Here is a 12500-nt window from a genome sequence, read left to right on the forward strand (position 1 = left end):
GGTGCAGATGGAGAGATGATAATGGAAGAGAAGGCAGTGAGAGGAAGGTGGGCAGAGTATTTTAGGGAGTTGCTAAATGTGAAGGAGGATAGGGAGGGAAAGGTAGTTGCAATGGGAAGCGCTAAGAAAATGAGAGTGATGAGTGAGGAAAATGGAGGAGAAATAGGGAAGGATAAAGTGAAAGCAGCTGTTAAGATGATGAGAGCAGGTAAGGCACCTGGTCTGGATGGATGCCATGCAGAGTGTCTGAAGAAAGGAGGCACAGTGATGGTGGACTGGCTGATGAGGGTTGTTTAATGTTTGTTTGAGAGAGGGTAGAGTGCCGGAGGACTGGAGGAGTATAGTTCCACTTTACAATGGAAAGGGGGACAAGTGTGAGTGTAGTAGTTTCAGAGGGATCAGCTTGTTGAGTGCAGTTGGGAAGGCTTATGGGAGGGTCTTGATTGAGAGGATTAGGAGAGGAACAGAGGGTAATTTGTGAGGAACAGTGTGGGTTTAGGACAGGTAGGGGTTATGTAGATAAGATCTTTGTGGTAAGACAGATATGTGAGAAAGCCATAGGAAAAGGTAAGGATGTTTTTTGGTCTTTTATGGATCTGGAAAAGGCTTATGACAGGGTAGACAGGAAGGCACTGTGGGAGGTACTGCAGATATATGGGATAGGAGGAAAGCTGTTAAGAGCAGTCAAGAGTTTTTACGAGAGTAGTAGAGCTTGTGTCAGGATTAGAAATGGAGAGAGTGAATGGTTGGAGGTAAAGGTGGGACTTCGTTAGGGATGTGTTATGTCGCCCTGGCTGTTCAATCTTTACATGGATGGGGTGGTGCGAGAAAAGCTGTTAAGAGCAATCAAGAGTTTTTACGAGAGTAGTAGAGCTTGTGCTAGGATTAGAAATGGAGAAAGTGAATGGTTGGAGGTAAAGGTGGGACTTTGTCAGGGATGTGTTATGTCGCCCTGGCTGTTCAATCTTTACATGGATGGGGTGGTGCGAGAGGTGAATGCAAAGGTAATGGGTCAGGGGTTGGAGATGATTAAAGAAAATGGAGAAAAGTAGGAGGTGAGCCAGTTGTTGTTTGCTGGCGACACTGCGCTTGTGGCAGGATCAGAGGATGGATTGAGGAAGTTAGTGACAGAGTTTGAGAAGGTGTGTGAAAGAAGGAAGCTGAAGATAAATGTGGGTAAAAGTAAGGTGATGAGATGTACATGGAGAGATAGTGACAGCAGGCTGGAGGTGAGCATTTAGAGTGAAAGACTGGAGGAAGTGGATAGTTTTAGATACTTGGGTGCAAATGTGGCAGTAAAGGGAGGAGTGGGGGTGGAGGTAGAATGTAGATTGAGAGAAGCGAGTAAATGCCTTGGCGGATTGAAAAGTGTAATGAGAAATAGACATCTGGGAATGGATGCTAAGAGGAGGTTATATGAAGGAGTGATTGTGCCAACAGCAATGTACGGGGCAGAAACATGGAACATGAGAAAGAGAGGAGTTTTAATGTGTTTGAGATGAAATGTCTGAGAAGTATGATAGGGGTTACTAGGCTGGATAGAGTGAGAAATGAGGAGATGAGGAGGAGAACAGGGGTGGAAAGGGAACTGGGAGATAGGGTTGATGAAAGGGTATTAGGATGGTTTGGACACATGGAAAGAATGAGTGAAGAAAGATTGCTAAAAGAAGTATGGAAGGCAGAGGTGGAAGGAGTGAATATGAGGGGACGTCCTAGGATGAGATGGATGGATGGGGACAGAAAATAGGGGTGAATGGAGAGGGGTTGTGTATAGATGATGCTGTGATGCATGAGGGGGAGTGAGTGGGGGATTGGGGGTGAGGAAGTAGGTATGACAAAAAAAAAAAAAAAAAAAAAAAAAAAAAAATGACGTAGCCCGAAGGGATTTCTCCCCGTCTTCTCCTTTTCTGCATGAGGGGACGGAGAGGGGGGGTCGCCGAATTTATGAAGCGGCCTTGTTGTGGATGTGCAGTGTCTTGCGACACTGCTTCTGACCCAAGGCAGTGGACAGGATGCAGGGATGACTCGTCGTCTAGGAGGTGCCAAGATAAGAGGGAGGAAGGAGGGTGGAGGGGAGTGGAATATATAGGAAATGGAATGGGTGGGAGTGGTTTCTATGCCTTTTTCTTTTTGGCTACCCCCCATGTAGGGGGAAAAAGCCTTTGGTATATGTATATATGTATGTATATATATATATATATATATATATATACATATATATATATACATATATATATATACATATACATATACATATACATATACATATATATAAAGAGAGATACATATACAAAGTATATGTACATATATATAAATATACAGAGAAGGGTAAAAGCTGATTTGGCGAACATGTGCGACGTGGTTTGGTGAAAAGTGACGGTGTGGAATATGCAAAAGATAAAAAATGAGAATAAATGTAGACAAGACCAAGACTATGAAAAGCACCTGAAATACTCAACCGAAATGCGACATGGTGGTGGAGGTGAAACTGTTTAGGTGCTTAGGGCCTCCTTGAACATGAAGGCGGATGAAGACGTGAGTCAGCACAGCACACAGCGACTGACGGATGCGAAAAGGATAACAAGAGCAACAAAAAAGAAAGAAAAAATGGGGCAATATTACAAAGTGTACTGGAATTAAGGCTTCTGTACGCGAATAAAAATGTGGATCCCTTGGAGTGGTTGAGAGGGAGATATAACAGGAGAAATGTCGTGTCAGGCATATGGGGAACTGAAAAGTCATTAAACACGAACACAAGGAAGTGACGTGCATAAAGGATGTGTGTAGGAGAAAAGATAAATACAGACATCTCTGCACACATGGAAAATATATACTCGCAGATACGCGCATATTCACGTAGAGAAGAATACACAAATGCGTTCACACATACTCTCACTCGTACATTTTAATGTGATATTAAAAGTTCGCACAAATGAAACTGAAATGACACTGGGAAGATTAATGCACACGAAATACACAGCTATGTAGATAACCATATTTAGGACGGCAAACATGTTGAATACTGAAATCGTTCATTACAAAGTAAATACCAATTAACTAAACTCAGGTGAAAACGCGGTATGCTATGAAAATGCTTTGACCCTATATCATTCGATTAGGTGAATATGGTTATAGAAGAACCCGATTCCACCCAGCAACACGCAGTCAACAACAAAGTATTCACACACACACACACAATCGACAGCAATTTTCCTCACGTCTTGGACTCGTGATCGACAGCAATTTTTCTCCCGGAAGAGAGCTCAGAGCTCAAATATGACCGATCTATGGGTAATGATGTGACCTTACACACACACACACACACACACACACACACACACACACACACACACACACACACACACACACACACACACACACACACACACACACACACACACACACACACACACACACACACACACACACACACACACACACACACACACATAGACACACACACACACAGACACACACACACAGACACACACACACACACACACACACACACACACACACACACACACACACACACACACACACACACACACACACACACACACTCACACTCGTGGCGCAGTGGTAGAGTTCCCGGCTGCCACTACGGCGGTCCGGGATCGAATCCCGCCCAGGGCTGAAATAATTTCAGTATCACTGCGCTGCGAGTCGTTACTCCAACTGTCGTGGGCACGCGCGCGCGCGCGCGCGTGTGTATCTGTGTGTGTGTGTGTGTGTGTGTGTGTGCGTTCGTGCGTGCGTGTGTGTGTGTGTGTGTGTGTGTGTGTGTGTGTGTGTGTGTGTGTGTGTGTGTGTGTGTGTGTGTGTGTGTGTGTGTGTGTGTGTGTGTGTGTGTGTGTGTGTGTGTGTGTGTGTGTGTGTGTGTGTGTGTGTGTGTGTGTGTAAGGTCACATCATTACCCATAGATCGGTCATATTTGAGCTCTGAGCTCTCTTCCGGGAGAAAAATTGCTGTCGATCACGAGTCCAAGACGTGATCCAAGACCATGGTGAATCTCACACACATACACAGACGCGGGCGGGCGCGCAGACACACACAGACGCCCCTCCACACAACAACTCTTATCTCGCATATTTTGTGAGTTATTTGAGCACTTAGGGGGCTTTGTTTGTTTGGATAGAAATATTTGACGTTACGTATTATATAATACAAAGAAAATAAGACTATGCCCATGCAGAAATCTCAGATATTTAGGGAGATAAACTATATATGACAACAATGGGAAATATGTGACGACATAACTTTTGAAAGTCCCTGAGCAAAAGCAATCCCAAATAAAAGGTTAGATTTTTCCTTCCTACACGAAAGCAAACGACACGCTCCTAAACTTATACACTGTATACAAATACACGTAAGTAAATAGAAACTGTATAATAACCTTCTGAATACATCAACATGTCAACCAACTCTGAGTGTGTTCTTATCATTCATCAAATGGGTCAATGAAAAACCACATCAGTAAACACAACTTTTCTGAATAGAGAGGAAGTTGTGATTAACTCTGAATTTTTGGGTATCCATACTGGAGTTCATTTTGATCAAGAAAATGTTGCCTAACCTAAATATACAAGGCCATACCAAGCAGCGAGAAAGTTTCAGTAGAAAGTTCCTGTAGATAAAATCTCTTAGATTTATTAAGTTTCTACGCAATACGCGGAGTGCCACAAGAACTGTAGTTTTGCATCCCACGGAGTACCTTATCCTCGTTCCTACCTCTCCATCATTAAATAGTTAAACGTTAAGCTCCCGACAAAAGCCTTACCTTTGACGGGCCTCCTGCTTGGGGGCCGAAGAGCCTGTGCGTGGAGTCTGAAGGCCTTGGCTCCACGTTCAGCGGCCAAACGAAGTTCCTCTACGGCGCGTCTTCGGGAGCTCGGCATGACCCTCGGCAGGAGAACCAAGGACCACGTGATCACAAATAAGGTACCCCCGATGACGAGGAAGCCTAAGGTGTGATATGGTAAGAAAGGAACTTTTACTTAATTCCGTATAGTTCTTAATTAGATAAAACTCCCGTATCACGACTTCGCCTCGTGTGTTACATACTCTAGAGGTTTTATTCTGGCTAGTGCCAGACGATATTAAGGATAAGAAGGTAAGACTGGCCCAGTCAATCATTTTTGGATGATGACGCAAAATAAAGATCTTGTTTTGTAAGATACCAGGCGATAGCAATCAGTGTACAGTAGAGGCCGTCACAGGTGAAAAGGCGCTAGAAAAAGGACTGGGAAAGATGAGGGAAGCAATGTTTAACATGAGAAGACAAAAACAAAACAAATGTGTAGTTAGAAAAATCGCAGGTTCCCATTGCATTCTCTGATACTCCTATTAAACAGTGTCACACGAGGGGGCGGGGTGCAAGGTAAACTTTCGAAGTGTGGGAGAGACAGTTCACACGGAGGCGTGGCAGACTGTCAAGACGATCTACGTTGGACTTGTATGAGGGCAAGTCACATTTCATGATGGCATGTATTAATCAAACCTTCGTTCACACTAGTCATCAGTAACCACGTACCCAACGATTCTTGAAGAATTTCACCAACCAGTCTAGAATCATGTCAGGATTTAACTAGTCTAACCAGGAGGTTCATGACGAGATGAACGTCTGCAGTTTTTGAAAATCTAACATACTCTTCAATGCGAGTAAAATAACTGTTTTTGAAATTTTAAATAAACAAGAAATGAAATAGTAAAGTAGAAATACAAAAAACAGTACTCAAATTAACATGTTTTGATGATAACGTCGGAAGAAAAAAGAAGTTTAACGCGTGCGAGACTTGTGGCATTTGTAAACAAGACCTACTATTCCGCTTGTGTCCTGGACTTTAGGAAGAAGGAGTGTTTCAGTTACTTCGTGTCAAGCCGCAATTCTTGATTCACTCGAGAAGGCTGGGGACAAAGATATCATTTGGAATGTGTTGGTTTGACGATTTAACGTCTCGAAACTTCTCCTCTCAGAGAAGGCTAGGAGAGTGCCTCCTCAGTGAAGACTTTTTGAATCGTTGAATCGTAAGGATTTAATGTAGCTTGCCCTTGCTACGAGCTTGCCTGCCGATACGCAGCGTCAGACCAGAGCCCCTTTATACAGAGTTGCGACATGACGATATGATGAATGACTGGGATCCATTTTGTGGCCAAATCCTTTTCGCTCGAGATTACTGTTTGTTATTGCTATTGATTCTTCGCACCTATTGTGTTTTCTCACTGAATATGCCGGGTTGTTATTGTACATTCGGGTGCATCAGCACTCCCTTTATACAGAGAGTTGCGACACCTCCAAACACACCGCTTTTTTGTGTCCATTCTGCGGAATTGTTGTAACTCTGAAGGGGCTCTACCTCAGACCGCCTCCACCCATGGGCTCCGTCTTAAGTCGCGACGCTCTAAGCCACTAGGGAAGGGGGAGGCACATGTATCTCTTTCTCACGCCTATCACAACTATAACATTGATATCTATAATATAATCGCTTAATCCTGTGGCCACATCACAACAGTATCAGTAAGAAATCCTGTGGAACAACTCGGTGATCATTGCTAGCTTTCCTGAGGCCGCGGTTATCCGATAACATAGACCACGAAAATAAGAACATAAGAATGCAGGAGACTGCAAGAGACCATATGGCCTACACAAGGCACTTCCTTACCACCTTTTATCCCTATCTCTAAAGTTATCTAATATTCTCTTAAAAAAATCTTTCAGCGTTCACTATATGGTTACCAAGGTACTCCATTTGTTAACCACTCTATTGGTAAACCGGTTCTTGCCTATTTCCTCCTTCAACCTAAATTTGTCCAATTCAATTCCATTACTACGAGTCCTGCGCTGCTGTCTTGATAGGCGACCGCTAAGAAATATGAGTAAAAAAAATTCGGTGTTGCTTATAGGTGCGTCTACACGTGTCGCAGACATGTGACCAACATTGGTCTGGTGTGTCCGCTCCTTACAAGTGGAAACCAGATACTGTGTTCCTCTTGTCCGGTTCGACTTGTGCTAACGCACAGGAAGGAATACGCTTTCTATCGTCTTGCATAGCCCAAACAGCTGCGTAATATAATGACTTAGTTACAGTGAGCTACAATGTTAAAGCGTACCTACGAAAAACCTTTCGGTCCCTTACAAAGTTGGATAAAAAAACAAAAATGAAACAAAACAAACAAATATATATATATATATATATATATATATATATATATATATATATATATATATATACATAGGAAGTAAACAAACAGATAGGCAGATAATAAATAGGTAGATGATAAATTTAAAAAAAGTAAATAAATAAATAAAGAAATAGATAAACACATAGATAAAAACGAGTAGAAATATAATTTTGGCTTATGTTATCTTTTAGGGATATTTAGCAATCTGGTGACAGAAAAAAAAATCTTATTCAGTTGAGAGTGAAGGTTCACTGAATTCATTTGTGGCAATAACATTATCAGATCTCCAGTGACAGGGGATTTTAGTCCGAAGACGGAAACCTCCGGACACACACACACACACACACACACACACACACACACACACACACACACACACACACACACACACACACACACACACACACACACACACACACACACACACACAAACGCACGTGACGCAATTGGTAAAGTTCCCGGCTGCCACTACGGAGGTCCGGGTTCGAATCCCGCCCAGGGCTGAAATGATTTCAGTATCGCTGCATTGCGAGTTGTTGTCCAACTCTAGTGTAGTGGGCGGGGAGATGGGGGTGTGCGTGCGTGTAATGTCACAGCATTACCCATACATCGGTCATATACGAGCTCTGAGGTTTCTTCCAGGAGGGAAAATGCTGTCGATCACGAGTCCAACACGTGATTCAAAACTATGGTGAATCACACACAAAATAAGAGAATATATATATATATATACATATATATATATATATATATATATATATTTGTGTGTGTGTGTGTGTGTGTGTGTGTGTGTGTGTGTGTGTGTGTGTGTGTAAGGACAGGAATTTTGAAGGGATATTATTTTTGGAATTTCGTTTTATTTATCTATTTATTTATTTGAGTGTTGACTTGAGAGACTGGGTAGTATGGACGTCGTGACGGTTTTACTCAACCAAGAAGCAAAGTAGAAAATAGAGCCTTAATAGACCATGAATTTATTCTATTCTATGTCTGCCCATCAAGATGTGTTGGCAAAGAGCCTTACTATAATTATTGAAGAAAAACATACAATAGGAGATAGCTACAAATATATTTCAGCTGATTTTGGTTCAACTAATCTTCATGGCGACATTAGAATGTTCTCGAACATAGCGGGCGCACCGTAGCCCCGCCCACCCGTGACGTCACTGACACGTTCGGACAGAGACGTAAACTAGGGCCATTAATTTTAAGAGTAATAGGAAAAATTCCCAACTTTCAGTTCAGGATTCCACTAGAGAAATAGTTTAGGGAGAGATTGTAGCAGCTAGGGGCTGTGTTGAGAAGCGAAATGAAGTTTTACGAAATAATACAACAGGGAGGTTAGTAGTTTACCCATAGATACGAACACAGCCGTCTCGTTTTTTTTTTTTTTTTTTTTTTTTTTTGTGCGCAGCTAAAATTTTAATCTGATGCCAAAAACTATCCCGATAACAGGTATGGGTACGTTCTGTAAGATTAATGAAAATAAATGTCAATATGTGAGTTAAATGATATAGTGCAGATATAGTAGGTAGATAGTTATTATTATTATTAAGTTTTGAATCTGATGCCAAAAACTATCCCGATAACAGGAAAAAAAGGGTTTAAGGGAGTGTACTCCACAAACACTTTGAGTGGAAGGAGTTAGACGGTGTCACGCATATATACATTAGCTATGAGAGTGTAATCCTTAGAGTACAATTCTGTCTGTGATCGTTCTCTAATAAGAATACGGGGTTGAAGGTAGACACAATATTGTAAGTAGACTTATACAGTGACCGGAAGGTTGGAGCGTAAATAACTACGTTTTTCCACGTGCCCATAAGCAAAAAAAAAATATATGTGTTATTAAATGTCTCGCATACCCATATATTTTCATACTGTAAGGATCAATATATTGTCTAGTTGGAGAAAACCACAATATACGTTTGTATTTTCTTACTATATTTTTGCTTCACATAGAAAACCTTCACTTATACTCTTTTACTACCCCACTTGGGCATAGGCCTTTTCGCTACCCAGAACCAACCCCGAACGACCTGAGGAAAGGGGACGGAGTCAGACGTGAATAACAAGGAGCAGTTTCCATTTATGGTCAGATATATCCATATAGACGATTGGGTGGTGGCAGCGTATACCTTGATTTCTTATTTCCCAAATCTTTCTTATGTGGGTATCTCTGATCACTCCCATTGGAGGTGCTCTTGGTTAAACACTAATCAATCGACGGCACTACATATGTATATATATATATATATATATATATATATGTATATGTATATATATATAAGTATATGTATATATATATGTATATATATTTACATATATATGTATATATATATGTATATATATATATATCTATATATATATATATATGTACATATATATATGTATATATATATGTACATATATATACATATATATATATACATATATATATATATATATATATATATGTATATATATATGTACAACACTGAATGGGTCCCAGTGAATAGAGATACATTTTTATCAGCCACATTGCACTTTAACTTTAAGCCATTTATATCGGGAGATCCGTGGAGGCAACATGCAGGAAAACGTGGTACGGCCAAGGACTCAAACCTGGCTAGCACTTGACCAATGCTTTAATGACTTAGTCCATTGCTCCATCAAGAGAGGATGATGGAACAATGGACTGTAATACTGGTACGTGCTAGCCAGGTTCGAGTCCTTGGCCGGACTACGTTTCAATTTCTGCATGTTGCCTCTACGGATCTCCCGATGTAGATGGCTTAAAATGATTTAGTATTGTGGTTGATATATATATATATATATATATATATGTTTTGGGCAAAGTCTTTCTCGTAAACAATTCCTATTAAATGCTAAAGCACAAGTGGCGTCAATGATTTTAAGAGAATATTTCTCTAACTCTCTGTATTTCCTTTTCTCTTCATATTTCAAACTCTAAAGGAAATAGTAAAAGGCTTCAGAATGTTGATTCATTTTACCGACAGCTGTTTCAACCATTACAAATGGTCATCTTCAGGGTAATACAATACATCAATACAAACATGGGTATATAAGGCCGAGTGAAAACGGCAGGGAGAGGTCACTCGTAAGCTGGGAATCTGTCTACCCTACCGAGACGGAAAGGGTAACTGGGACAGCTTCCCGATGTGGAATTACGTCCCGGAAGTCTGGACACATTCCCCATGTGGGTTTTTGTTCTGTGGTCACGGTCTGTATTTTCTATTGGAGGGGAGGACATAATCAGATGAAATATGTATATAGGCTTTTGTAAAGCGATGCTCACTGCCTCAGCTACAACTAAACTTCCATAATTGTTATCATGGTGGATGATTGTTGTATCCCTTATGAGATCTACTAGGGGCGGCTTTTTATCGTGGGCATCGACAAAATGTTGGTGGATGGCTCCGTTGTTACGGTGAGCCTGCAGTCGTCTTCTTAAGGTCGTGAGGGTATGGCCGACGTAGCTAACATCGAGGGGCTTGCATGCCCCTTCAGAACATTTAAATTTATATACTACGCCGGTTTTAAGTTCCTTTGGACACTCGGGGACGGTGCTGCTTTTCATAACAAGGGAGGCAATCAGGTTGGGACGGCTGAAGACTTTCAGTGAGACCCTTTCGTAGGGCTCCTGAGGTGAAACACCTCTAGAGATAATCCTACGAAGGGTATCGGCTTCCTGTCTGTAAGCAGTGCCAAAATCTAATTTGTGGTAAATCATTAGGGTTTTCTCCGCGTTGTCAGCAGTGGTCTTTACTCGGGTGTGAAACTCTTCCATATTCTTTCTAATGACATCTTCTATGGTGTTACAAGAGAAGCCATTATTCGTTAACACCTGTCTAACGCGTTCAAGTTCTGTATGGACAGCTTTCCACGTGCTGCAATGGGAGAAAGCCCGCCTAACATAAGCGCCAGCTACAGAGGACACTCACCCCTGGCATTTAGGCACCGCCCAACATTGGTATCCTTTGTGAAAACAGAAGTGGCGTAATGGTCCTCTTTCCTTTCGACAAGGACATCAAGGAAGGGAAGGGTTTTGTCCTTACTCTCTTCGATGGTAAATTTGAGGACTGAATTTGATTTAAGGGCGTCTGCTAACTTCCTGGTATCGCTGCTTTCTCTGACGGAGATACAAAATATCGTCAATATATCTAGCGTAGATCCTCGGTCTATGGTGACTATTGAAGGTCCTAGTTTCGACAGCAGCCATGTACATGTAGGCAAATAGGACACCCAGGGGTGACCCCATCGCAACATCATCCACCTGACGGAAGAGTTCCCCTCTGTGGGAGAGGAAAGGTGCCTCCATCGTACATGCTTCTAGCATTTCCTTCAATAGCCTTTCGGGTATTGAAAGGGGGGTTCGGCCATATCTGAAAACGCAGTCCAGGATGATTTCTATAGTTTCTTGGGCAGGAACGTGGGTGAAAAGGCTCTCCACGTCCAGAGATGCAATGTCTTCGTCAGGATCAGAAGTTCTCAGGATGTCAATGAACTCAGCAGCTGACTTCAAGGAGTAATCTATGGGGATGAATGGAGTTGATATATTGTTTAAGATTTTAGCCATCCTATAGGTGGGTAATGTCATTTGTGAGATATTATGAGCCTGAGGGGATTGCCAGGTTTGTGGGTCTTAACAGTTCCATAACAATACCAGGCTTAAAGTCTCCAATAATCTTAGGAAACTTTATTTCTTGCTGAAGTTTATTAGCTCTAGTAATCATACTACTAACCCGTTTTTTTAAAGTATCTGTAGGATCTTTGGTTAGTTTTTCAAATTTGGTTGGGTCACTTAAGATGTTGTCCATTTTGTCTAAATATTCATCTCTCTTCATAAGGACATAGACGGCCGACTTATCCCCTTTTCTTATGATGATGTCTTCTCTCTCACGTAATTCCTTGGCAGCTTCCCGTAGGGATTTGTTTAGAATTGTACTAGAGAAAGTGCTGCGTTGTCGGCCCGACTCGCCAACCAACTCGTCAACAACGGTGGGTGTAAGGTCAACCTCACCTTCGTGCTGAAGTTTTTGGAGATGGTCTATAAGCTTTTCTGTCTCAATCCTTTTCGATTCTGGATTAGGTTTCTTCAGAGTTTGAAATATGAAGAGAAAAGGAAATACAGAGAGTTAGAGAAATGTTCTCTTAAAATCATTGACGCCACTTGTGCTTTAGCATTTAATAGGAATATATATATATATATATATATATATATATATATATATATATATATATACTTTTTTTTCAACCACAATACACTTTTATTCTAAGCCATCTACATCGAGAGACTCGATGAGGCCAACATGCAG

The 12500-nt window shown here is 41.4% G+C and overlaps 1 protein-coding gene across 4 annotated transcripts in view; it reads right to left on the bottom strand.

Moving 5' to 3' along the window:
* The window catches only part of LOC143035118 (solute carrier organic anion transporter family member 74D-like), a 393158-nt gene that overhangs the window by 197610 nt on the left and 183048 nt on the right, over window positions 1-12500 (bottom strand). For 3 of the 4 annotated variants that reach the window (XM_076201697.1, XM_076201695.1, XM_076201696.1), the window contains one exon: window positions 4781-4963. The exons of the other annotated variant lie outside the window; for it this stretch is intronic. In XM_076201697.1, the coding sequence (XP_076057812.1) occupies window positions 4781-4963 (183 nt within the window). The remainder of the gene's footprint in view (window positions 1-4780; window positions 4964-12500) is intronic. 4 annotated transcript variants of the gene reach the window in all.

The sequence above is a fragment of the Oratosquilla oratoria genome, chromosome 18 (assembly GCF_046742065.1).
Source record: "Oratosquilla oratoria isolate Oo_2021 chromosome 18, ASM4674206v1, whole genome shotgun sequence".
Taxonomy (NCBI): Eukaryota; Metazoa; Arthropoda; class Malacostraca; order Stomatopoda; family Squillidae; genus Oratosquilla; species Oratosquilla oratoria.